Source organism: Bufo bufo, chromosome 3 (genome assembly GCF_905171765.1).
Source record: "Bufo bufo chromosome 3, aBufBuf1.1, whole genome shotgun sequence".
Lineage (NCBI taxonomy): Eukaryota > Metazoa > Chordata > Amphibia > Anura > Bufonidae > Bufo > Bufo bufo.
The window spans coordinates 105,431,221-105,458,457 of record NC_053391.1 but is presented as its reverse complement, the minus strand read 5'-3'; the positions used below and the strand labels follow the sequence as shown (position 1 = coordinate 105,458,457).

Genomic DNA, 27,237 nt, shown 5'->3' with positions numbered 1-27,237 from the left:
AATTTCGATTAATAACAAAAAATGAAAAAATGTCAGCAGCAATGAAATACCACCAAATGAAAGCTCTATTAGTGAGAAGAAAAGGAGGTAAAATTCATTTGGGTGGTAAGTTGTATGACCGAGCAATAAACCGTGAAAGTAGTGTAGTGAAGAATTGTAAAAAGTGGTCTGGTCATTAAGGGGGTTTAAGCTAGGGGAGCTGAGTTGGTTAAAGGGGTTGTCCCATGAAAACTATTTTACAGTTTTAGAACCAGCACCTGGATCTCAATACTTTTGCAATTGAATCTAATTAAAAATGTTGTATAGTCTTTAAGTTATTCAATAAAATGTATCTGTATAGCGCCACCTGCTGTTTGTTCGTTCTCTTATTTGTTTGTCCTGCTCACTGAGAAGGCCGCACATGCTCAGTTTCATCCTTCAACTGCCTCCTGAGCTGTGATAGGGCGAGCATGGACACGCCTCCTTAGCTGCAGCACAAAAGACACTCCCCTTGAGCTGCCAGCTTGATATAAATCTAGCAGAGCCATGAATGGGGGGATCTCTGGAACCATGAGGTACAGGGCTGGTTCCAGCTTTGTTAGAAAGAGGTTATCATGCATTATATGATGTTTGATTTTCATTTTTTACATAAGTCATGGGATAACCCCTTTAAGTAAAGTTGACTTTGTTCTTTCTTTCATCTAAGTTATATCCATGACTTCATTGCTACTCACACCTCTTGCCTTCTCCCCGGATGACATAATGACTGAGTAGGAATGCAAAGTACGCTCCAAATACGAATAACTCTTACCATTCCATAGGTCAAGACTCGGCAGAGCACAAGAGAATTAAATTAAAAATTAACAGACACACCCTAAAGGGTTACTGTGGCAGTGGACCTTGTAAAGCTGGACGTGACTCTCTTACTCAAGAAATGTTCTGGAGATTGTTGTGTGGAGTTCTTGGTGCTCCTTAACCCCTTAAGGACCGGGCTCATTTTCACCTTAAGGACCAGGCCATTTTTTGGAAATGTGACCAGTGTCACTTTAAGTGCTAATAACTTTAAAATGCTTTGACTTATCCAGGCCATTCTGAGATTGTTTTTTCGTCACATATTGTACTTCATGACACTGGTAAAATGAAGTCAAAAAAATTATTTTTTTTGCACAAAAAAATACCTAATTTACCAAAAATTTGGAAAAATTTGCAAATTTCAAAGTTTCAGTTTCTCTACTTCTGTAATACATAGTAATACCCCAAAAAATTGTGATGACTTTACATTCCCCATATGTCTACTTCATGCTTGAATTGTTTTGGGAATGATATTTTATTTTTTGGGGATGTTATAAGGCTTAGAAGTTTAGAAGCAAATCTTGAAATTTTTCCGAAATTTACAAAAACTCAATTTTTAGGGACCAGTTCAGGTTTGAAGTCACTTTGCGAGGCTTACATAATAGAAACCACCCAAAAATGACCCCATCTAAGAAACTACACCCCTCAAGGTATTCAAAACTGATTTTGCATACATTGTTAACCCTTTAGGTGTTGCACAAGAGTTATTGGCAAATGGGGAGGAAATTTGAGAATTTGATTTTTTTGTCTAATTTTTCATTTTAACCCATTTTTTCCACTAACAAAGCAAGGGTTAACAGCCAAACAAGACTGTATCTTTATTGCCCTGACTCTGCTGTTTACAGAAACACCCAATATGTGGCCGTAAACTACTGTACGGCCTCACAGCGGGGCGTAGAGTGAAAGGTGCGCCGTATGGTTTTTGGAGGGCTGATTTTTATGGACTGGTTTATTTACACCATGTCCCATTTGAAGCCCCCTGATGCACCCCTAGAGGAGAAACTCCCTAAAAGTGACCCCATCTAAGAAACTACACCCCTCAAGGTATTCAAAACTGATTTTACATACGTCGTTAACACTTTAGGTGTTGCACAAGAGTTATTGGCAAATGGAGATGAAATTTGAGAATTTCATTTTTTTGCCTAATTTTCAATTTTAACCCATTTTTTTCACTAACAAAGCAAGGGTTAACAGCCAAACAAAACTGTATCTTTATTGCCCTGACTCTGCTGTTCACAGAAACACCCCATATGTGGCTGTAAACTACTGTACGGCCACACAGCGGGGCGTAGAGTGAAAGGTGCGCCGACTGTTTTTTTGACACCATGTCCCATTTGAAGCCCCCCTGATGCACCCCTAGAGTAGAAACTCCATAAAAGTGACCCCATCTAAGAAACTACACCCCTCAAGGTATTCAAAACTGATTTTACAAACTTTGTTAACCCTTTAGGTGTTGCACAAGATTTAATGGAAAATAGAGACACAATTTCAAAATTTCACATTTTTGGCAGATTTTCCATTTTAATATTTTTTTTCCAGTTACAAAGCAAGGGTTAACAGCCAAACAAAACTCATTATTTATGGCCCTGATTCTGTAGTTTACAGAAACACCCCATATGTGGTCGTAAACCGCTGTACGGGCACACGGCAGGGCGCAGAAGGAAAGGAATGCCATACGGTTTTTGGAAGGCAGGTTTTGCTGGACTGTTTTTTTGACACCATGTCCCATTTGAAGCCCCCCTGATGCACCCCTAGAGTAGAAACTCCAGAAAAGTGACCCCATTTTAGAAACTACGGGATAGGGTGGCAGTATTGTTGGTACTAGTTTAGGGTACATATGATTTTTGTTTGCTCTATATTACACTTTTTGTGCGGCAAGGTAACAAGAATTAGCTTTTTTGGCACCGTTTTTTTTTTTTGTTATTTACAAAATTCATCTGACAGGTTAGATCATGTGGTAATTTCATAGAGCAGGTTGTCACGGACGCGGCGATACCTAATATGTATTACATTTTTTTAATTTATGTAAGTTTTACCCAATGATTTCATTTTTAAAACAAAAAAAAGTTTTAGTGTCTCCATAGTCTAAGAGTCATAGTTTTTTCAGTTTTTGGGCGATTATCTTAAGTAGGGTCTCATTTTTTGCGGGAGGAGATGACGGTTTGATTGGCACTATTTTGGGGTGCATATGACTTTTTGATCGCTTGCTATTACACTTTTTGTGATGTAAGATGACAAAAAATTGCTTTTTTTACACAGTTTTTTTTTTTTTTTTTTTTACGGTGGTCACCTGAGGGGTTAGGTCATGTGATATTTTTATAGAGTCGGTCGATACGGACGCGGCAATACCTAATATGTGTACTTTTTATTTATGTAAGTTTTACACAATGATTTCATTTTTGAAACAAAAAAAATTATGTTTTAGTGTCTCCATAGTCTAAGAGCCATAGTTTTTTCAGTTTTTGGGTGATTATCTTAAGTAGGGTCTCATTTTTTGCGGGATGAGATGACGGTTTGATTGCTACAATTTTGGCGTACATGCGACTTTTTTGATCACTTTTATTACCTTTTTTTGGGAAGTAAGGTGAGCAAAATTTCAATTTCATCATAGTTTTTTATTTTTTATTTTTATGGCGTTCACCGTTCGGGTAAAGTAACATGACCGTTTTATAGATCAGGTCGTTACGGACGCGGCGATACCAAACATGTGTAGGGAATGTTATTTTTTTAATTTTTAATCAGTGATAAATGTGTTTTTTGATTTTTACTTTTTTTTCACTTTTTTTCACTTTTTTTTTTACCCAGATCCACTTGGTTCTTGAAGATCCAGTGGGTCTGATGTCTGTATAATACAGTACAGTACAATATATATTGTTCTGTACTGTATTTTACTTACACTGAACAAATCTATGCTTTCAGCACAGATCTGTTCAGCACCATGGACAGCAGGACGCCTGAGAGGCGTCCTGTTGCCATGGGAACCTTCCCCGTCTGCTCAGAACTGCGCAGACGGGGAAGGGTAAGGATGGGATCTGGCGGGGGGCTGTCTGGGGGCTCTCTCCCTCTCCATCGGGGGGCTGCAAAGGCACAGCAGCCCCCCGATCGGAGAGGGAGGGAGCTCCCTCTTACTGTTAACTTTTTCCATACAGCGGTCCGTACGGACCGCTGTATGGAAAGGGTTAAACGGCTGACATCGCATCACCGATGTCAGCCGTTTATACCAGGGTGCCAGCAATGTGCTGGCACCCTGGTATACCCACTCTACACCAACGATTATTCAATGGGAGGCGGGCGGGGGATCGCGATCGCGGTTTGTTGCGATCGCGGACATGGGGGGGTCACGGGACCCCCCCGCGCATTTAGCCGAGGTGCCTGCTCAATGATTTGAGCAGGCACCTTGTTCCGATCACAGCCGGCCGGGCGGCAGTGATCGGAACAACACATGACGTACCGGTACGTCATGTGTCCTTAAGGACTCGGGAAACATGCCGTACCCATACGTCATGTGTCCTTAAGGGGTTAAGGAGGCGTACATTTCAATATAACAATAACAAACCATTACGGTCCAATACTAAAATGTGCAAACCATCAGAAGACACTTCTTCCTGCACCTAATATTATCGTCCATCATATAACCAGATGGTGGAGTGTGATCCATATCTCCAGAGCATGCTTCCTGGCTGCTCCACAGTGCAGCGGTCTCCTTACACCATTCTAGCTGATGCTTGGCAATGCACATGGTCTTGTATTTAAGGTAACTTTTTGCAAGTTAAAGAGGACCTGTCACCACTCCTGACATGCCTGCTTTAATAGCTTCATGCATTCCCCACGTAATAACAATTCTGAAGCATCTATTCTTAATGTCTTGTGAAAGTCTTAATAAACCCATGCTAGATGATCGCCCATCACCCAGACCCCCCAGAGTCGGCTTCACCATATTTCATTATGAAGTAGTCCAATGGCAGAGCCTACTCTCATGGAGATGAGCAGTTTACATAACGGTAGCCCAATGGGGAAGGAAAAGTCACTTGGTTGTATCAAAGGATACTCTGTCAGGCTTTAAGCACTCAAGGCCGGGCAAATCACAGGGCAGATCTCTGGTAGAGCAGGGCGCCGGCATCATAGCCAAATAACAGCCCAAAGAAAATAAAAATTTAATCAAATAACAAAATATTAACATAACGGCTCAGTTCGCTCTACTCTCCCATCTCTATCCTCCATGGATTTGGTATGCAGGGGTTGATCATTGAATAGACCCCCGCCTATTTTTGTTGCAAGAAAAGGATGAGAGGACAGTTGTAATCAGGACCTTCAGATGGGAACTCCAGAGGTAGAAACACGAGGCTCATTTGCCAATAAATGCCCCTCGTACCATGTGGTAGCAGACTAACACAGCTGTAGCTTAGTACAGGTGTCCCGGGGTGTAATGCCTTATATTTACCCTACACTATAAAGAAGGACTCCGCGTGTTGCATAGGACATGTCCGATCTTTTGCAAAACAGATGTATGGATGCAGAAGCACATGGAAGGCCTTCCATATGCTGCCACATCTGCGCAGCCGCTCCGCATGTCCTAGGACCTATGCAACATGTGGGCCACTCTCACCCAGTCCACACGGTGATGAGCCATACACCGGCCGGTATTCGTGTTTTGAGGATACTCGGTTTGCAGACACTTACGGTTGTGTGAATGCTCCCTCCTCGAGTAGGGGTTATATATGCTCTGTGGATTAATTCAACCCCTTCAGCCACCGTGACGTGCAGGTACGTCACAGTGGCTGAAAGCTTGCATGCAGCGGGATGCTGTGGTGACCCCGCTCCATACACGGCAGGTGTAAGCTGTATAATACAGCAGACACCCGGCCGCAATGACGGGGGAGCGGTGAACACGCCCAACCACATCATCTAACCCCTCCGATGCTGCGTTCAACAGCAATCACATCATCTGTGAGATAAGGCAGGGGATGCTCCCCCTGCCTTCCGATTTGAGCTCCCACAGTACAATCGTGGGGCTCCGATCGGTTACCATTACAGCCTGGGAGATGCTGAAGCTTCTCAGGCCTGCCATGGTAAGCTTCCTGCTAAGCTGAGCACGAGGCACAGCTCAGCGGGCAGCGCATCAGAATGCAATTCATACTAATAGATCTCTACATGGGTGAATGGGGGCTAAAAGTTACTGTTAAAAAAGTAAAAAAAAAAAAACATAAAAAAGATTAAAAAGATTAAATCATCCCCCTTCCCAATTTTAAAAATAAAAATATATAAACAATAAAAAAAAGACAGAACAAGCATCGCCGCATCTAAAAATATCTCAACTATTAAAATCTAAAAATATTGTACATCGTAATGGAAAGTGATACACCATTTTTTTGGTCCCCCCAACAGAAATTTAATAAAAGTGATCAGAAAGTTGACAGGTTCATAATTACTTAGACTGGTCTAATTTTTGTGCATGAAAAAAGCCGCATCTGAGCAGTGAAAATTTGCATGTCTCCCAGAAAGTGTGACTTTAAATGCAAAAAAGTCACATTTCCCCACTGAAAACAGATGAGGAAAAGTATGCCAGCCCTGGGGTGAAGTAGAAATTAGACTGTTTTTGCTACTAAATCAGGCACCAAAAAAGACGCACCTACATAGGTCAGAAAATAGGTGCAAAAGTTAGAAAACTTCTGAATTAGTCTAAAAAATCTAAATAGGCGAACGAGGCGCAAATGCCTCCATAAAAGGCGCATTTTCAGTAGTAAATGCTACTAAAGAAATTTTTGCAGTCCGCGAATTGCAGATACTAGCAGTGTGCGTTTCACATTTTGCAGAACGGAACATCCAGCCCTTTATAGAACCGTCCTATAGGAAGTGATCCACTTTTTTGTAGGTGCCGTGGGACGGACATTTGGATGAGGACAGTACACGGTGTGCAGTCTGCATCTTTTACGGCCCCACTGAAGTGAATGCCTCTGCCTCCAGTTTGGCTGCTTTTATTTGTCGTTTACATACAGTACAGACCAAAAGTTTGGACACACTGTCACGAACCGGCAGGACAGGTAGTGAATCCTCTGGACCAGAGAGGCGATGGCACGGGTTGTACTAGAGGACCGGTTCTAAGCAGTTACTGGTGTTCACCAGAGCCCGCCGCAAGGCGGGATGGATTTGCCGCGGCGGTAACTACCAGGTCGTGTCCCCTAGTAACAACTCGACCTCTCTGGCAGCTGATAAGGCGTGGTACACAGGGAGAAGGTAAGAGCGTAGTCGGACGTAGCAGCGGTCAGGGCAGGCGGCAAAGGTTCAAAGGCGAGTGGACGGTAGCAACGGGTACGGCAACAGGTAAGGCAAACTAACATCGTAGGGAATGCTTTCTCTGAGGCACAAGGCACAAAGATCCGGCAGAAAGCTGTGGGAGGAGAAGGTATAAATGGGCAGTGCACAGGTGCAGCCTAATTAAGTCAGCACTGCCTCTCACAACCTTAACCCTTAATAACCCCTTTGGACCAGGCACCAATCACTGGTGCACTGGTCCTTTGAATCTAAGAGTCCCGGCGCGCGCGCGCGCCCTAGAGAGCGAGGACGCACACACCGAGACGCTGGAGTGCTGCCTGGGGGCATACGCTGTGAGCGCTCCGAGGCCAGCAGGGGACCCGGAGCACTCAGCGTAACAGTACCCCCCCCCCCTTTGGTCTCCCTCCCTTTTTGGTACCGAAGAACTTGCGGATGAGACTGCGGTCCAGGATGTTCTCCTCGGGATTCCCATGACCTCTCCTCAGGACCGCAGCCCTCCCAGTTGACCAAAAAAAATCTTTTCCCCCGGGAGATCTTGGTCGCCAAGATCTCCTTGACAGAGAATATATCGGAGGTACCGGCGACAGGGGTGGGAGAAACAAGCTTGGGAGAAAAACGGTTAAAGACAGCAGGTTTAAGAAGGGAGACATGGAAGGAGTTATGGATTCGGAGGGAGGGAGGAAGATGGAGCTGATAAGAAACTTGATTGATACGACTCTTGATTTTATAGGGTCCCAAGAAACGAGGGCCCAACTTGTAACTTGGGACCCTAAATCGGATGTACCTAGAGGAGAGCCACACCTTGTCACCCGGACGAAATTCCGGTGGAGATCTGCGTCTCTTGTCAGCTTGAACCTTCATACGGGCGGAAGCCCTGAGGAGAGCAGCGTGGGTTTCTCGCCAGATGTAGGAAAAATCCTGTACAAGACTGTCAACGGCAGGTACAGAAGAAGGAGTGGGAGACTGCGGCAGAGGTGGAAGAGGATGACGACCAAAAACTACAAAGAAAGGAGACTTGTTAGAGGCAGAGGATTGTTTGTAGTTGTAGGAGAACTCCGCCCAGGGAAGTAGATCAGCCCAGTCGTCATGGCGTGAGGATACAAAGTGACGCAGATAGTCACCCAAAATCTGGTTCACCCGTTCTACTTGGCCGTTAGACTGAGAATGGTACGAAGAAGAAAAGTCCAATTTGATCCCGAGCTGAGCACATAGAGCCCTCCAGAATTTGGAGACAAATTGTACCCCACGATCCGAGACAATATGTTTGGAAAGGCCATGGAGATGGAAGATGTGTTGGAAAAATTGTTTGGCCAACATGGGTGCAGAGGGTAGACCGGGCAGGGGTACAAAGTGAGCCATCTTGGAGAAGCGATCCACCACGACCCAAATAACGGACTTGCCATGGGAGGGGGGAAGATCTGTAATAAAGTCCATGGCGATGTGAGACCAGGGAACTTCAGGAACAGGTAGAGGCAAGAGGAGACCCGCTGGTTTCTGGCGAGGCGCTTTATCCCGGGCGCAAATCGTACAGGCCTGGACGAAGTCCGAGACATCTTTCTCCAGAGAAGACCACCAGTACCTTTGGGAGATTAGTTGGAGAGACTTTAGCACCCCTGGATGACCGGCAAAAGGGGAGGCGTGGCCCCACTTGAGAATTTGCAGCCGCTGACGTGGAGGTACGTAGGATTTGCCAGGAGGAAGAAGGCGCAGGTCCACGGGAGCGACTGTAATAAGGCGTTCTGGAGGGATAATATGTCGAGGTGTTAACTCGTCGCCCACCACATCAGAGGAGCGAGACAGAGCATCTGCCCTAATGTTCTTACAAGCCGGACGGAAATAGATTTCAAAGTTAAAGCGGGCGAAGAACAGAGACCAACGAGCCTGACGGGGATTTAATCTCTGAGCAGACTGGAGATAAGCCAGGTTCTTGTGGTCCGTGAAGATGTACACAGGATGTGTGGCGCCCTCGAGTAAATGTCTCCATTCCTCCAGTGCCAATTTAATAGCCAGCAGTTCCCTGTCCCCAATGGAGTAATTTCTCTCTGCGGAAGAGAATGTTTTAGAAAAGAAGCCACAAGTTGAAGTCTTGCCCCGGGAAGACTTCTGGGTGAGGACAGCTCCGGCTCCCACCGAGGAGGCATCCACTTCAAGAGAGAAGGGCTTGGTGGAATCTGGTCTAGAGAGAACGGGTGCAGAGGCAAAGGCGGATTTCAGGGACTGGAAGGCTTCCTCGGCTTGGGAAGTCCAGGATTTGGGGTTAGCTCCTTTTCTAGTGAGGGCCACGATAGGAGCTACCAGAGTGGAAAAGTGAGGGATGAATTGCCTGTAGTAATTCGCAAAGCCCAGAAATCTTTGTATGGCTCGGAGACCAGAGGGACGTGGCCAATCCAGAACCGCCGAGAGTTTGGCTGGGTCCATTTGAAGTCCTTGGGCTGAGATAATGTATCCCAGGAAAGGCAGGGAGGTCCGTTAAAAAAGACATTTTTCAAGTTTAGCGTACAGGCGATTTCTCCTAAGACGAGTAAGAACTTGTTGCACATGGACCCGGTGTTGATCCAAATTGGAGGAAAAGATGAGGATATCATCCAGGTATACGACCACGCAGGTGTAAAGTAAGTCCCTGAAAATATCATTGATGAATTCCTGGAAGACAGCAGGTGCGTTGCAGAGGCCGAAGGGCATCACCAAATACTCGAAGTGGCCGTCCCTTGTGTTAAAGGCGGTCTTCCATTCGTCTCCCTCACGGATACGGATCAGATTATAGGTCCCTCGAAGGTCCAATTTAGTGAAGATCTTAGCCCCTCGGAGACGATCAAATAGCTCAGAGATTAGAGGCAGAGGGTAACGGTTCTTGATGGTAATTTTATTAAGACCTCTGTAGTCAATGCAGGGGCGGAGGGAGCCGTCTTTTTTAGTCACGAAGAAAAAACCGGCCCCAGCAGGAGAAGAAGATTTTCTTCTGAATCCTCTCTGTAGGTTCTCACGTATATAGTCGGACATAGCAAGAGTCTCAGGAGGTGAGAGAGGATAAATTCTGCCCCGAGGTGGAGTAGAACCGAGTATCAGGTCGATCGGGCAATCATAGGATCGGTGAGGAGGAAGAACCTCAGCTTGTTTCTTTGCTAAGACATCCGTGAAGGAATGGTATGGCTTGGGCAGCCCAGAAGGCCGAGAAACTTGCGGGTTCTGTTTGACCAGAGCAGGCTTGAGACAGCGGTCCGAACAGGAGGAGCCCCAACTCAGGATCTCACAGGTGGACCAATTCAGGACAGGGCTATGACGTTGAAGCCACGGCAGACCCAGGAGGAGTTCGGAGGAACAGAAGGGAAGGACAAAGAACTCTAAAGTCTCGGTATGAAATATTCCGATGTCCATCTGCAGAGGCTGGGTACGGAACTGCACGGTGGCTGAGAGTCTCTCACCGTTAACAGTAGACATGAAAAACGGCTTGGGTAGATGGATTACTGGAATACGGTACTTGTCAACCAAGGAGGCGTGAATGAAGTTGCCAGCTGAACCGGAATCCAAGAAGGCGGCTGCGGAGAAAGAGGACTTGGAAGAGATGATCAACTGCACAAGTATGATGAGACGTGGAGAGGAAGAATCCACACCTAGCAACGCCTCTCCCACGCTTACTAGGTGTGAGTGTTTCCCGAACGCGGTGGACGGAGAGGACAATCTCTAAGGAAGTGCTCGGTACTGGCACAGTACAGACACAGGTTCTCGTTTCTGCGGCGGCTTCGTTCTTGCGGAGTCAAGCGTGACCGATCCACCTGCATGGCTTCCACGGCGGAAAACCCAGTAGCGGGTTGAGGTGGATGCGGAAAAACGGGAGCCAGACGAGGAAAGCGTCTAGGACGAGCTTTTTCCTTTTCAAGGAGGAGTTCCTCTTGTCTTTCGGTGAAACGGTTGTCTATCCTAGTGGCCAGCAAGATGAGGTCACTAAGAGTGGAAGGAAGCTCACGTGCAGCCAGAACGTCCTTAACTTCACTGTTAAGTCCTTTCTTGAAGGTGGCGCAAAGGGCTTCATTGTTCCAGTTCAGCTCAGAGGCCAGGGTGCGGAACTGAATGGCATAGTCACCCACGGAAGAACCTCCTTGGGTCAAATTTAGTAAGGCAGTCTCTGCGGAGGTAACCCGGGCAGGCTCCTCAAAAACATTCCTGAACTCTAGGCAGAAGCTCTGGACGGAAGCGGTGGCAGGATCTGCACGGTCCCATAGTGGTGTAGCCCAGGCCAGGGCCTTCCCGGACAGTAAACTGAGAATAAAGGCTACCTTGGCTCGCTCAGAAGGAAACTGGTCGGACAGAAGCTCGAGGTGGAGAGAGCACTTGTAACAGTACAGCCTGGATCGCAGCGGCTTCCTGTGACTCCGCCCACTTACCTCCGGGCCTTAAATAGAAGACAGGTGCTAAGCAGGGTGTTCCACTAATGGAGTGCGCACCCTGCTAGCTCCATTGCATCTGAGGACTCTGTCCACATATCCAGACCTGGATCCCTAACAACATTTTGAAGGACTGCCTACCTTCTTGCCACTGGCTTCCCCACTGCAGGCTTCCTAGCCAGGACCAACTAACCGCAAGTATATGCCTGTTACCTGCTCTGAACCTGCTGCATATTATATACTAAACTCAGGACATGCTATACAAACTCTGAACCTACTGCATATTATATACTAAACTGAGGACATGCTATACTAACTCTGAACCTGCTGCATATTATATACTAAACTCAGGACATGCTATACAAACTCTGAACCTACTGCATATTATATACTAAACTGAGGACATGCTATACTAACTCTGAACCTGCTGCATATTATATACTAAACTCAGGACATGCTATACAAACTCTGAACCTGCTGCATATTATATACTTATATTAACTGCTGCAGCTTATATTAACTTGTGACTCCTGTAATACTGGGCGACCTTCCTTTCCAGCAGTAACTAATTAGATGGATAGCGGTAAATGATTTTGTTACCCCAAACTCTCCGCCCAAGACTGAGAGAGACGCCTGGGGTACATACTGAGTAACCGCGAATACCACAGCCAAAAACAAGGGCGGTGGGATAATAGTGGATGTCCATTGCTTCCGCAGTTGACATCCTAACTGATCAACTAGGTGCGTTACAGCACTGCGACAAGAACCCACGGCACTGCTTAGGATCTCCGTCATATTTTTCTGGTAAGGACAAACGGATTCTGGAACCGGTGGTAACTGCAGGCGGAGGTGATGCAGCAGGAGCAGACGGAGGAGCTGGCTGTTGCAGAGAAGGCAGGAGCTGCTGCAACATAGCGGTCAACTGGGCCAGCTGTTGACCCTGCTGGGCCACAATGGTGGTGAGGTCCTCCAGGCTTGGCAGGGGAACATCAGCGGGATTCATGGCCGGATCTTACTGTCACGAACCGGCAGGACAGGTAGTGAATCCTCTGGACCAGAGAGGCGATGGCGCGGGTTGTACTAGAGGACCGGTTCTAAGCAGTTACTGGTCTTCACCAGAGCCCGTCGCAAGGCGGGATGGATTTGCCGCGGCGGTAACTACCAGGTCGTGTCCCCTAGTAACAACTCGACCTCTCTGGCAGCTGATAAGGCGTGGTACACAGGGAGAAGGTAAGAGCGTAGTCGGACGCAGCAGCGGTCAGGGCAGGCGGCAAAGGTTCAAAGGCGAGTGGACGGTAGCAACGGGTACGGCAACAGGTAAGGCAAACTAACATCGTAGGGAACGCTTTCTCTGAGGCACAAGGCACAAAGATCCGGCAGAAAGCTGTGGGAGGAGAAGGTATAAATGGGCAGTGCACAGGTGCAGCCTAATTAAGTCAGCACTGCCTCTCACAACCTTAACCCTTAATAACCCCTTTGGACCAGGCACCAATCACTGGTCTAAGAGTCCCGGCGCGCGCGCGCCCTAGAGAGCGAGGACGCACACGCCGAGACGCTGGAGTGCTGCCTGTGGGCATACGCTGTGAGCGCTCCGAGGCCAGCAGGGGACCCGGAGCGCTCAGCGTAACACACACCTTCTCATTCAAATTGAATGAGAAGGTGTGTCCAAAGTTTTGGTCTGTACTGTATTCTATTTTTTTCCTTACAGTTTTTCAGTGCTTCCTCACTACCTTCCTGTTTTAGTCATTTAAATGCTTTCTTTTTGTTAGGTATTGCTCCCTTTACATTTCTATTGATCTACATTGAGTTTTTTTTTTTGTTCCTCACCCTTTTTATTTCCATAACGTATGATTTTAAAAATATCACATTTTGTGGCTAAACTGTCCTCAAAAAAAAAAGAAAAAAGAAAAACAGATCCACATTTTTGCAGACAGCAAAAACATACAGCCGTCTGAATGAGCCCTAACAGTGTTTTTAACAAGCCCAAAAAAGTAAAATAAAAATAACAAAACACTTATAAAACCTGTAGTGTGACAGCATACGCAGTATTGTGTGTCAGCACGGATTATGAAGCTTGGAGAGCCTTACCTAAAACAATTGCGTGAAACATTCATGATAGTAATAGCTGTAATTATGACTTCCAGTTTCCAGTTTATGTAATGATGCTTCAATCAGGTCTGAACAGACCTGAAGATGTGGAGACACAGCCCAGTGAAGCCACTTAAAGGGAACCTGTCACCTACAATGCTGTCCTCACTGAGGGCGGCATAGTGTAGTGACAGACCTGCGGATTTCAGCGGCCTGTCATTTCTGGTAGTCCTGACATACGGAACACCACAGCGCGGGTCAGGGCAGTGAAGTAGAATAGTCCAATGGAACCTAATGCCCTCGCCTCCTGACCATCACTGGCGGGTTTTTTTCCCCATACGAAAAGCCTGTCACTCACAGTCCGGATGCAGGGGAGGACGGGGAGCAAGGCCTCTTGCACACGAACGTTTGTTTTCCGTTTATGTTCCGTTTTTTGCGTCCGTATAAGGAACCATTCATTTCAATGGATCCACAAAAAAAACAGAAGGTACTCTGTATGCCTTCCGTTTCCGTATTTCCGTTCCAAGATAGAACATGTCCTATTATTGTCCGCATAACGAACAAGGATAGTACTGTTCTATCAGAGGCCCAAGAAAAAGCCATACGGTCGTGTGCAAGAGGCCCAAGTCTGATCAGACTGATCTCCATCACAACGCTGGGTGGAAACGGAGCCAGATCTTAGTCACTCAGCTGTTTTCGGAAGTCCCATAGCAGTGAATGGAGACGATGCTACGCATGCGCATCCTCTCCTCTACACAGATCACATCAAAATCTGCATGTGACACACGAGGATTTGCAGTAGATTTGGCTACATGTGAATCCATCCTTATAGATGGAAGTCATGAAACTAGTGTCTATACTGTAGCACATTAGAAAGTGTCCTTCATAATTACTGACTGGGAGACACCAGTTTACGAAAATCTAGGTGCCCAAAGGCCGAGTTCACACACAGGATTTTATCTATTGCACAAATCCTTTTATTAGTCCATTCATAAGACCTTACGGGGACATTTACTAATCTATTTATGCCACTATTTTGTGGTGTTCAAAAGTGGCGAGTAAAGGAGGCGCAGCGCGGGTCGGGCTGGTTAAGCTCATTTATCATTTTCCACACTGGTTTTTGGTGTGGCATGCGTTGCAGCGAGTTGTCCCAACTGCTTGGAAATAGAAATGCTGGCACAAAATAGGCATCCAAGCGGGCACCAAATGTTAGTTAAAGGGTTAAATGACTTGCTGATGATTTCACACTGCCAACACTCAGATAGGGATGCCCAGCATCAAAATAAATTGAGTTCGGGCTGGCCCAAATGGGTTCTGGGCATCTATGCGTGCAGAAGGTCTTGTTTTACTGATCTGAATAAGTAAGGGGTCGATCAGATGCGGACTCATTCACTTCAAAGATGTGGACAGCACGCCGTGTACTGACAATGCCCGTGTTCGGCACGTCTGTGTACTGTCCCTTTTAGCATCACGGTACCACGGCAGCCATCCTCTTTTCAATAAGAGACTCACTGCAGGCCCTAATCATGTTTGTTTTAAGGACCAGACTTTGCCATTAAGGCGTCATGCACATGGGTGTAGTTTCGCTCCGCATCTGATCTGCGTTTTCTTTGCGGATCGGATGCGGACCCATTAATCTCAAGGGGGGGCGATAAAAGATGCGGACAGCACACTGTGTGCTGTCCGCATCCGCACGTCTGTTCCATGGCCCCGCAAAAAAAAAAAATATATATATATATAGAACGTCCTAATCTAGTCCGTTTAAAAAAAATAAAATTGCGGCATGCAATCGGCCAGGATCCGTGTTTTGCAGATCCACGATTTGCTGTGTGCATGAATCCTAAACTTTAGGGGAGCAGGAGAAAAAATGAATAAAAATGGGCAGCAGATGGTCGCCATGCGTGCGCCGCTCATTTATGATGCAAAGGGAATGTTAAGAAAAGAAAAAAAAGAAAAAGAAACCACAACATGCAAGTCAGAAAAACAGATGTAAGGATGCAAAATCGGATATGTACCTTTCCCACGTGGAAAAGAAGCAGCGTGTAGTGTTGAGCGAACTTCTGTTTTCAATTTTGGCATACCAGGTTCGGGTTATCTAAGAATTCCGTTATGGATTCCGCTACCACGGAATATAACTTATGGTCTGTGGTAGCGGAATCCATAACGGATTTCTGAGATAACCCGAACTTTGTACGCCGAACTTGAAAACAGAAGCTCGCTCATCCCTAGCAGCGTGCCTTATTTTGTGGCAGAATCCGTGCTGAAGTAACTGGGAAGCATAAAAACCTGATAAAAATAAAAATCAACGCCAAAAACAAAAAGCGTAAAAAAACAACAACAAAAAAAACTGACGCGAAAATGGATTCCATACTGAATTCTTTAGGCGGATTTTCCAAATCCGTCCTGTGACATGGCATATGGTCAATTGGCTATGGTTACTGGGCACCCTTATACCAGGCACCCACTGTGCCATTTCATGCACTGACAGACATGGCTCCGCTCTCCTGTCCACCAGCTGTGCACACCATCTCCTTCTTCTGCCTCCTCCTCCTCCTCCTCTCCTCTCCCATTTCCTCTTCCCATCCCCTGGGGGTGAAGCTTGGGATGTGGCCCCTCCTGTTGGATGGGCAGGGCTTCTCTCAGTTTCCTGCAGCCGAGGCACTCAGCCCAGGGTGAGCTGCAGAGGCTGGAGACATCCTAGCCCTGATCTATAACCCTCATCATCGGCGGGGGGAGAGTAGTGCAGAAGGCTGCGGGCAGGCGCCCTCCTCTGCCCGCCGTTACCGCAGCGGCTTGTGCCCGGCTTTCTCTGGACTGGTGCAGCACAGGACAGCACCCTGGCTCAGAAGGTGATCCCCTCCTCTCCCCTGAGGATGTCTCGGAAGGTGCAGAGGGGCGAGGTGTGTGCAGACTGCAGTGCCCCAGGTAAGTCACCCGGTGCCAGGCAGCTGGCCTCCTCTCCTCGGTGCCCTGCTGCTTCACTTGGGCCTCACATGCGGGGCATGTCATAGGCCTTCAGTGCTGGTGCATGTAGGAACAGATCCAGCCTGGGGTGAACTTCTGCTGGGTGTCACACTGCACCCCTGGCAGGGTAATGCTGGCACACCTGTCACCACCATGCGTGACAATATCCAAGGCAGTCAGATACAATTGAAACTGGTAACTTGTCTGCCAGGTGTCAAACTCCTGCTGTGGGTACCCAGCCTGGCGTTGCGGTGGCCATAGACCAGTTGTGTGATATGCCCGGTAAGGTATCCTGGTTTTCTATACGGTGGAGGTCAGATATCATAACATGGAATCAATAGCTACATGCCAACCTTGTGGTCGCATACGAAAAATTCACTATAATCGCATTGAACGTGCAGATGCAGCAGGGCTGAGTTAGTCATTTAACTACTATTTTCTAACTAAACCTTAAAGGGAACCTGTCACCGGGATTTTGTGTATAGAGCTGAGGACATGGGTTGCTAGATGGCCGCCAGCACATCCACAATACCCAGTCCCCATAGCTCTGTGTGCTTTTATTGTGTAAAAAAAAATATAATTTGATCCATATGCAAATTACCCTGAGATGAGTCCAGCGTGAAGGAGCCCAGCACCGCCCCACATCCTCAGAATCTCCTCCTTGCTCCCCGACGTCAGAAAGCTAGAGCGCCGTAATCTCGTGATGCGTGAGCTAGCGCATGCGCAATTCCTTCTCTGAGGCTGATGCCAGCACAGGGAAGGAACACTGAGGACACTGCGCATGCGCTAGCTCGCGCATCTCGAGATTACGGCGCTCTAGCTTTCTGACGTCGGGGAGCAAGGAGGAGATTCTAAAGGGTGCTGGGCTCCTTCACGCTGGACTCATCTCACATACAGGACACATCTCAGGTTAATTTGCATATGTATCCAATCGTTTTTTTTTACACAATAAAAGCACACAGAGCTATGGGGACTGGGTATTGTGGATGTGCTAGCGGCCATCTTGCAACCCATGTCATCAGCTCTATACACAAAATCCCGGTGACAGGTTCCCTTTAAGCGCTCATTCAGACAGGCGATGTTCACGTCCATGTGCCGTCGGAGTGTAGAACGGACTGAACGCTGACCCAGTCTAGTCTATGGCCCAATTCGCACGTCCGAGATAACGTCCGAGTCCCGCCTAAGGGTAGCCGAAAACTGTGAAAACATGCTAGTTTACCGTAAACTGACAGTTAGGCCTCATGCACACGACAGTATTTTTTCACGGTCCGCAAAACGGGGTTCCGTTGTCCTGTGATCTGTTTCCGTTTTTGTTTCGGTGTGTCATCCTTGATTTTTGGAGGATCACCAGACATGAAAAGTGAAAAAAAAATCTGTCAAGTTTGCCTTGCAAATGATAGGAAAAAAACTGACACGGATCACGGACGCGGATGACAAAGTCAATGGGTCTGAGAAAATCATGGAAAACGGAACAACGGACACGGAACACAACAGAGGTCGTGTGCATGAGGCCTTATGCAGCAGTTGTCGTCGGCCATGTGGTTTTGGCAGGTGAAACGGCTTAAAGCAGGGATCATCAACCTTCGGCACTCCAGCTGCTGTGAAACTACAACTCCCAGCATGCAAACATGCTCGGCTGTTCTTCTAACTCCCACAGAAGAGAATGAAGCATTCTGGGAGTTGTAGTTTCTGAACAGCTGGAGTAATGGAGGTTGCTAACCCCTGGCTTAAAGGGTTTCTCCATCTTAAACTCCTCCACGTGGACTGACCTGTGAAGGAAAGGATACTTACCTGCTCTCGGCCTATGGATTCTGGCTGCTTTGCTCTCCCGCTGCCACTGTAGCGCTCCGGTTCCTGCATGTCCACGTCGGGTTTCACTGGGCACAGCGGTGACGGGTTCCCTCTTTTGTCATGTGACTCATAGTCCTGACGCAAGGAGATACCTCACCGTTATGGCAGTGATTGGCTGCAGAGGCCTCCAGATGTTGACACACAGGGACCGGAGCGAGGTGGCAGGGGAGTGAAGAAGTCAGAACTCAACTCACAAAGAGCGGTCATGCTTAGGTCCCACTGTGGTTTGCACGCCCCCGAACGTATTAGGACTTCACTGTTCAGCCGCTCTGCATTGGTAATGGCTGCGCAGTAGTGCTGGTGTTCTTAAAGTTTGTCTCATCCCCATTACTTTATGCTGGTGAAAGTAATATATTGTGTCCTGCGCCGGTCGGAGCGGCCTGCGCCGCTGGTAGCGCCGGTCGGAGCGGCCTGCGCCGCTGGTAGCGCCGGTCGGAGCGGCCTGCGCCGCTGGTAGCGCCGGTCGGAGCGGCCTGCGCCGCTGGTAGCGCTGGTCGCCGCTGGTAGCGCCGGTCGAAGCGGCCTGCGCCGCTGGTTGCGCCGCTTATAGCCGGCGTGAAATAGTAGAGTATTTGTCAGTTTACTATTTTATGACCATTCCTGTCATATCTCTGACAATCCTTCCTGTATTATAATGGCGTCAACTTTATTCAGTGGCGCCTTATGGCAATGCAGCAAGTTTACCTACGGTAACATAGTATATACGGTGCTGCGCAAAACCTGATAACACATAGGTTAGGAGAAACTCATCTGTCCTGCATCAGACATACTCTGCTCTGCTACATCTGCGTCGATGGTGGATTTTCAGTAGAGCCTCCATTATGTATCAGATGCTTTACCGCTGAAACCAGCAATACGATGCCGAGGCGTACCAGGTGTCTGTCCTTAAAATACCGCTCCTTTAGGCTCCATTCACACGTCCGCAAAATGGGTCCGCATCCTTTCCGCAATTTTGCGGAATGGGTGCGGACCCATTCATTCTCTATGGGGACGGAATGGATGCGGACAGCACACAGTGTGCTGTCTGCAGCCGCAATTGCGGAGCGCGGCCCCGATTTTGGGTCCGCAGCTCCGCAAAAAGATAGAGCATGTCCTATTCTTGTCCGCAGCTTGCGGACAAGAATAGGCATTTCGATGGGGGTGCCGGGCTGGTGTGTTGCGGACCTGCAATTTGCGGGTCCGCAACACAGCACGGACATGTGAATGCAGCCTTACAGCGGTCCTTACGATGGCGGCTGTACTTGCCTCATAGTAGTTTTGACACTTCTTACAAAATTGTCTTAGGACAAGTCGGCCATTGAAATTTAAACTTCCAACGTTGACAGTAGCGGTAGTTGGTGACGTATTCCGGAGACTTTTTCCTGCATATTTTATAAAACAGACATTTTCGTGTCCATTAGACATTTCCTTCAGAAGCCCCCCTGTGTGGTTCCTCTGTGAGGAGCGGGGTCACTGCTGGCACATTGTACACGTGATGTGTCTGTCAGATGTCGGGTATAACGTGCACACATATGGCGTCATGTCTGTTTGCCTCCGGGGAAGGAATGGGTTTATCTCTTCTCCCTCGTGTCACATCATCCCTATGTGCCGCTCTATTGTTCTCTGTCTGCTTGACTTTATGAAGCAGTCGCTGGTAGGAGTAGATTGTAAGCTCTTTGTGCTCGAGTCATGTCACTTCTCCTGTCTATCGTATCACTGTGTGCACACTTGTGTTTAGGTCGTCGTCACTGCTTCTTCCTATTCTCCAGACAGGCAGCAGAAATGGCAGTCATTGTGATGTGGATGACCGGACAACAGTGGTCCGATGTGCGCCTGACATGTGTGGTCTCTTTATAGGGGTTGGGGCAATGGAAAAGAAGACCTGTCCCCTCTCCTGACATGTCTGTTTCAGTAACTACTTGCATTCCCCATGTCATAACAATTCTGGAACATCTGTTCCTGTGACTCTATGATGTGCTGTTCCTTTATTATTCCTGCTAGAAGCGATGGATGAGTTACTAGAGGTTTGTAATGACGGTGCAGATGGGTGTTACCAGTTGGGGTTGTGTCCCTGCACAGTCTGACACTGGCAACACTGATTGGATATTGTCAGACTGTGCAGGGACAATAACTGGTAACACCCATCTGGACCATCATTGTAAACTTCTAGCAATTAATTCATAACTTCTAGAAGAAATAAGACCATATGATGTACTATAAGCAAAACTGCATGAAATCCGCACCAAAAACAGTAGTTAGAAATTGCTGACGAAACGCACAGAAATCCACATGGAAATTCATGCGGATCTACTGCTCGCTCACCCGCAAGCGTGTGCAGGTAACCTAAAGGTGGCAGATTTTGTAACGGAAAAGTTCTGCAACTGAAAATAAGTTGCATTCGCCTGAATGGGAAATCCATGCGCTTTCACCCAAAACTACCGCATTCAGATGAATGGACCTGCCTCTTCATTCACCTCTATGGAGCTGCCAGGGATAGTCGAGTGCAGTACTTGCCTGTTTCCCGTGGTCCCATAGAGATGAATGGAGTGGAAGTGCGCATGCGCGACCTGCCGGTCTGTCCACAACGCAGAGCCTCCGTTCTCATGATCCTAGCAGTAGGACCCCAGCTGATCTAATAGTGATTCCCTATCCTGTGGAATGGATAGGGGTTAAAGTGAAATAACTGGTATACCCCTTTAAGGGATGAAAATGTAAATAAGCCCTTCCTGTATGGCCAGCTCTCAGCCTCTCACACAGCTGATTTGTCTGCAGCGCGCAGTACGGAGGCGCACGCGGTCTGGGGGGGTGGGGTGGGGGTCAGTATTATGGAGCGGTAGACTAGACACCCGCATGCTGAACATTGTGTTGAATTACCTTGTTTTTACCCTGTATAAGTTTCTGAGGGAGACTAGCGCCACTAAGGGCATCTAAGGTGGCACGCCCCAACAGGTGAGAGCAGGTGATTACCTAATATTGTTGGTAACCTGTTCCCTAGATATGTTCGGCTGTTGTCACGTCGTCTGGACCGCCGGTCGGCGCCTCCATGGCGCAGCCATATGCCGTAATGCTGGGTATAAGCGTGCGCTGCAGATTGTTACATAAGGCGCATTAGCACACGTTGCAGCGTCTAGTTGTGCCCATACGACCGCCTCTTTCGGGGTCAGGACTCGCTCTGTCCTTTCCTGGTAGCTCTGGAACGTTTTTCGGGACAGCTAGCCATTGTCACTGCACTGTGTGACTAATATGACCGGGTGCACGATACCAGGAAAGCTGGCACATGGGACTAGTTACTGTCTGTGCCTCACCGTACGGAAGGGATTATACCGCCAGACTGTATTTGTACTCTCATACATTGCAGAGTCTGGGCAGAATTAATTCACTACCCATGTCAAAATCAACTGTGTGTTCAGTTTTGCAGTTTACTTTTAGAAGTGAACTTTAGAAAAAGTTTAATAAGCTTGTAAATACATTGCATTACCTTTCTTGTAGTTATTCTGAGTTACAGCCTGTGTTATGCTACATAACTGCATTAATAACTGCAGGTTTCAGAGCAGAACTCTCCAAGTAGGGGTTCAGTTTTTAAAGGGGGGTGCCCGGTCCTCTTATATTAATGAGCTATCCTCAGGATAAGCCATCAATATCTGATGGGCAGGGGTCCGACACCCCGCGCCCCTACCGATCCGTTGTTAGGGAGTCCATTGTGTGGTGCACTAATTTTGTCTCTGCGGCGCCTCGCCCGTTGAAGCGAATGGCGCAGCGCTCGCTGCGGTAATGTACAGTGGACAGAGCCGTGTAGTTCCAGCGCTGGAGCTACTTCCGGACAGCTGATCGGCAGGAGTGCAGGGTGTTTGACCCCTGCCGATCAGATATTGATGGCTTATACTTGTATAAAAGAAGTGGACGGCCCCCGAATTCTGCGATGCATCCTCTTTAGCGTATAGTTATTGTGGTCCTACCATATTTTTGCTGCTATTTTACAAAAACTGTACCAATTTGTACAATTTTTCAAAAAGTTGTGGCAAAAATGCAATGTGACCACCACATGTGAATAGACACTAAGGCTTGGCCATATATGAGATGAGATCTCTATTAGGTGAATGCTCTTTTGGCGAGAAGCGTCTCTCCCGATCCTGCACATACACAGCAATATTCTGCACAGTCGAGGATGCATGTGCTGCAAGTGGGGGGAGAGGGGAGAGCTGCTGATAGAGGACAAAGGATGAGGACTGTGAAATCTAACTGCACAATTCTTACCTCGGCCTTCATGAGCGAGTGGGGAAGTCGCAATATACATTAGATGGTCCTCCGTTCGCGCCGGTACCAGCAGGGTCAGCTGACGTTTATGTAATGTGTATGGGTAGCTTTACACCGACCTTGTGTAGTAATCTGATATGGCTATCCCACTGAATAATATAAAGTTAACTAAGCTGTAAGTCTTTTGATAGCTTTCCATAGCAACCAGCAGAATTGTGAATTCAGCTCTGGAATATAACAGGCCCCATGCACACGACTATATTTTTGACCTGCATCTGATCTGCATTTTTTTTGCGGATCGTATGCAGACTCATTCATTTCAATGTGGGCTGCGAAAAATAAAATAAAAATGTGGACAACACACCGTGTGGTGTCTGCATCTGTATGTTCGTTCCGCCCTCCCGTATCCCAGATAGCATGACTAGTGCACTAATGTCTTAAGGTGTACTAGATTTACTGTAGAAATAGGCAGGTAAAGGGTGTGTGAATGGCGCGGAATCGTGGAACAGATGTGCCAAATTTACGAACTGTCCTTTTTGACCTTTTGTACATGTGTGCCATTTTAATAAGGCAAAAACAGATGTTACCTTTTATGAGGAAGGGCCCACATTTGCTCCGCTGTAGCTACAGACCATTAGTCAGACAACTGTGCATCAACCACAAATTGTTAAAGAAGCACTCCTACAAAAAGTTTTATTCTCTTCCCTGTAAAGGTCCATTCACACGTCCGTGAGTGTTTCGCGGATCCGCAAAACACGGAGACCTGCAATGTGCGATCTGCAATTTGTGGACTGCACATCACAGACACTTAAAATAGAAAATGCCTTTTCTGGTCCGCAATTGCAGACAAGAATAGGACATGTTCTATTTTTTTCAGGAACGGAATTGCAGATCCCGAAAAAACGGATCCCGAAGATGCGGATTCGTTCCAGCCCCATTGAAAGTAAATGGGTCCGCAAATTGCGGAACAAATTCGGACCCAAATTACGGACGTGTGAATGGTCCCTTAGAAAGGTACATGATTTAAACTGTAGTGAAGGCAATCTTCTTACCAGTAACTGTATTTGTGAGTTATAACCTCCCTTCTGATCCTCAGCTGTGTCATATGACCAACTCTCTGACTCTCTCCAAATAACACAGCATCTAATGTGTGGACAGGAAGTCTCCTAGGAATGAATAGAGAAGTAACTGACTTCCTGTCCTGTGTCAGTTGGAGATAGGAGTGTTGGTCACATGACACAACTGAGGATAAGAAGGGAGGGTATAACTCACAAATACAGTCACTGGTGAGAAGATTGCGTTGACTACAGTTTACATCGTACCTTTCTAACAGGTCAGAGAATAAACATAGAAGCATAGAATGTGTCGGCAGAATACTGAATACTTTGAATAGCCCCTGGCCCTATCTTATATGAAGGATGGCCTTATGCCTATCCCATGCATGCTTAAACCCCTTCACTGTATTTGCAGCTACCACTTCTGCAGGAAGGCTATTCCATGTATCCACTACTCTCTCAGATAAAGATTTTATGGGAGTGCTTCTTTAAAATTGTGCTTTATATATTACTGGCAATTACTGAGCATTTTTTTAAAGGCTTTTTTTATGATTGCATGTTACTCATTTTTGGCAAAAAATAATTTTTTCAATTGGCTTTTATTAAAAATACTGAGCTGTTCTGTCACAAAGGGTTAACTGTTTTTCTAGCTGTGAGACTGGTACTTTCATTTTCACTTTATTCCAGTCATCTAATAAACTTTCTCTCTAAACTACTAAGAGGTCATAAACACTTATTTAAAGAGGACCTTTCACCGATTATTACACTATGAACTAACTATACAGACATGTAGAGCGGCGCCCGGGGATCTCACCGCACTTACTATTATCCCCGGGCGCCGCTCCGTTCTCCTGCTATGCCCTCCGGTATCTCCGCTCACTAAGTTATAGTAGGCGGAGATACCAGTCCCTAAGTTATGGTAGGTGGAGTCTGCCCTAGCGCTGGCCAATCGCAGCGCAGAGCTCACAGCCTGGGAGGTTATTTTCTCCCAGGCTGTGAGCTCTGCAATGCGATTGGCCAGCGCTAGGGCAGACTCCGCCTACCATAACTTAGTGAGCGGAGATACCGGAGGGCATAGCAGGAGAACGGAGCGGCGCCCGGGGATAATAGTAAGTGCAGTGAGATCCCCGGGCGCCGCTCTCCATGTCTGTATAGTTAGTTCATAGGGTAAGAATCGGTGAAAGGTCCTCTTTAAGCCACTTACTCAGTAAGATAGGAGCGAAGTAGTGTTGAGCGAACTTGTGTTTTCAAGTTCGGCATACAAGGTTCGGGTTGTCTAAGAATTCCATTATGGATTCTGCTACTACGGAGCATAACTTATACTCCATGGTAGCAGAATCCATAGTGCTATTCTTAGATATCCCGAACCTTGTACTAGGGATCGACCGATATTGATTTTTTAGGGCCGATACCGATAATTTGTGAACTTTCAGGCCGATAGCCGATAATTTATACCGATATTCTGGGAATTTTCATTTTTGAGAAAAATAAAATTTCCTACACAAATCTGCTGAAAATTAATGTTTATTGTTAATGTGTATTTTTTTGTTTATTGTTAATGTGTATTTTTTCATAAATCTTTTCCATTTATACTTAATATTTTTGTGTTGTTTTTTTACTAACTTTTAACCCCCTTAGGGACTAGAACCCTTGTCCTATTCACCCTGATAGATCTCTATCAGGGTGAATAGGATCTCACACTGTCCCTGCTGCTCTGTGCTTTGTGCACACAGCAGCAGGGAGCTGAACATGGCAGCCAGGGCTTCAATAGCGTCCTGGCTGCCATGGTAACCGATCGGAGCCCCAGGCTTACACTGCTGGGGCTCCGATCGGAGGAGCAGGGGAGAGGGGATCCTGTGGCCACTGCCACCAATGAGTAATACTGGGTGGGGGGGGGGGGGGGGGCGGCGCACTGCGCCACCAATGTTTTTACTATTGGCCGGGATTGGGGTGGGGGCGCACTGCGCCACCAATGATTAATACTGGGGGGCTTGAGGGGGGGGGCGCACTGCGCCACCAATGAAGAGAAGTCTCTCAATCATTCATATACAGGAGGCGGGAGCTGGCTGCAGAATCACATAGCCGGCTCCCGACCTCTATGAACTGTAGCTGCGATCCGCGGCACCTGAGGAGTTAACTACCGCGGACCGCAGCTGCCGTTCATAGAGGTCGGGAGCCGGCTATGTGATTCTGCAGCCAGCTCCCGCCTCCTGTATATGAATGAATGAAAGACTCCTCTTCATTGGTGGCGCAGCGGCCACAGCCCCTCCCCTCCTCTTGTCTTCTCTTTTGTCATTGGCGGCAGCGGCAGCAGCAGCACAGGGGGAGGAGACACTGCTTCCTTCTCCCCTGTGCTGCGGAGGGAACACAGAACGCGCTGAGAGCAGCGCGTTCTGTGTTCCCAATACGTTATCGGTATATCAGCAAAATAGATGCCGATACCGATAACGTTCAAAATCCTCAATATCGGCCGATAATATCGGCCAAACCGATAATCGGTCGATCCCTACCTTGTACGCCAAACTTGAAAACACAAGTTCGCTCATCCCTAGAACTGAGCCATAGTAAGTATTTTTAATGTCAGAGAGCAGATATAAGGAGTCTGTCAGCTCCTGCTCTGATGAAAAGGAGAGAAAATCCACAGGCTGCTACTAGAGCATCTCAGCTCTGTACAGAAAAAAGGATTCCATATTTGTAATAATTAAAAAAATATGTTTAGCTCAAAATGAGTACAAAGCAATAATAAAACAATTCCCCAAAGGTGTACATAGCCTTTTAAAGATGCAGTTTTTGGTACAGTTTTATGAGTCAAAGCCAGAAGTGGATGTATTTGGATGTGGAAATTCTGCAGCAGACTTCACCCTTTGGATTGCAGAGGCAGAAATCCACAGCCTTCCCAGGCAAGTTCGTTGTGGATTCCATTGTGGAAATTTTCAGCAGCGTGCGGATGAGATTGTTTTAAATCTTCCAGTTTGCTGCTTCTACATACGCTGTGGATGCTTTTGACTTGCAGCTTATGTTTTTGTGACTTGCACTGAGTGTGGCTGGTTTATTGGCGTTTTCCACCACTTTCAGAAAGGAAAACTACATACCACCTGATGTTTGAGACCTAATATGCATACGTGTGCATGTGTTTAGTGGTGTTGTCACCTTCCATATTGGTGCAGAGTTTTACATGTTAGTGGATATCTTGAGTTAAATAACTTGGACTAAGGACTCATTCAGACAACCGTATGTTTGTCTCCACATCCGTTCTGCAGTTTTGCGTAACAGATGCAGACCTATTTATTTCAATGGGATCTTAAAAGATGCGGACAAAAGATGTGTGCTGTCCGCATCCGTAAGCCCGTTCCGTAGCCCTGCAATAAAGATAGAACATGTCCTCCTCTTGTCTGCATTTGCGATCAAGAATAGCATTTTTATCATAGGGCTAGCCGTTCCTTTCTGCAAAATGCAGAACGCACACGTCTGGTATCTGTGTTTTGCGCAGTTTTCAGGCCACAAAAACTGATATGGTTGTCTGAATGAGCCCTAAGTTTCATTCTGCAATCTTCATTCAT

General features: G+C 47.0%; 1 protein-coding gene across 2 annotated transcripts in view; it reads left to right on the top strand.

Moving 5' to 3' along the window:
• Positions 1-16,228: 16,228 nt before the first annotated feature.
• GIT1 (GIT ArfGAP 1) overlaps positions 16,229-27,237 on the top strand; it is a 139,395-nt gene continuing 128,386 nt past the window's right edge. For both annotated transcript variants that reach the window (XM_040423446.1, XM_040423445.1), the window contains exon 1: positions 16,229-16,499. In XM_040423446.1, coding sequence (XP_040279380.1) covers positions 16,448-16,499 — 52 coding nt within the window. In that variant the 5' untranslated portion in view covers positions 16,229-16,447. The remainder of the gene's footprint in view (positions 16,500-27,237) is intronic.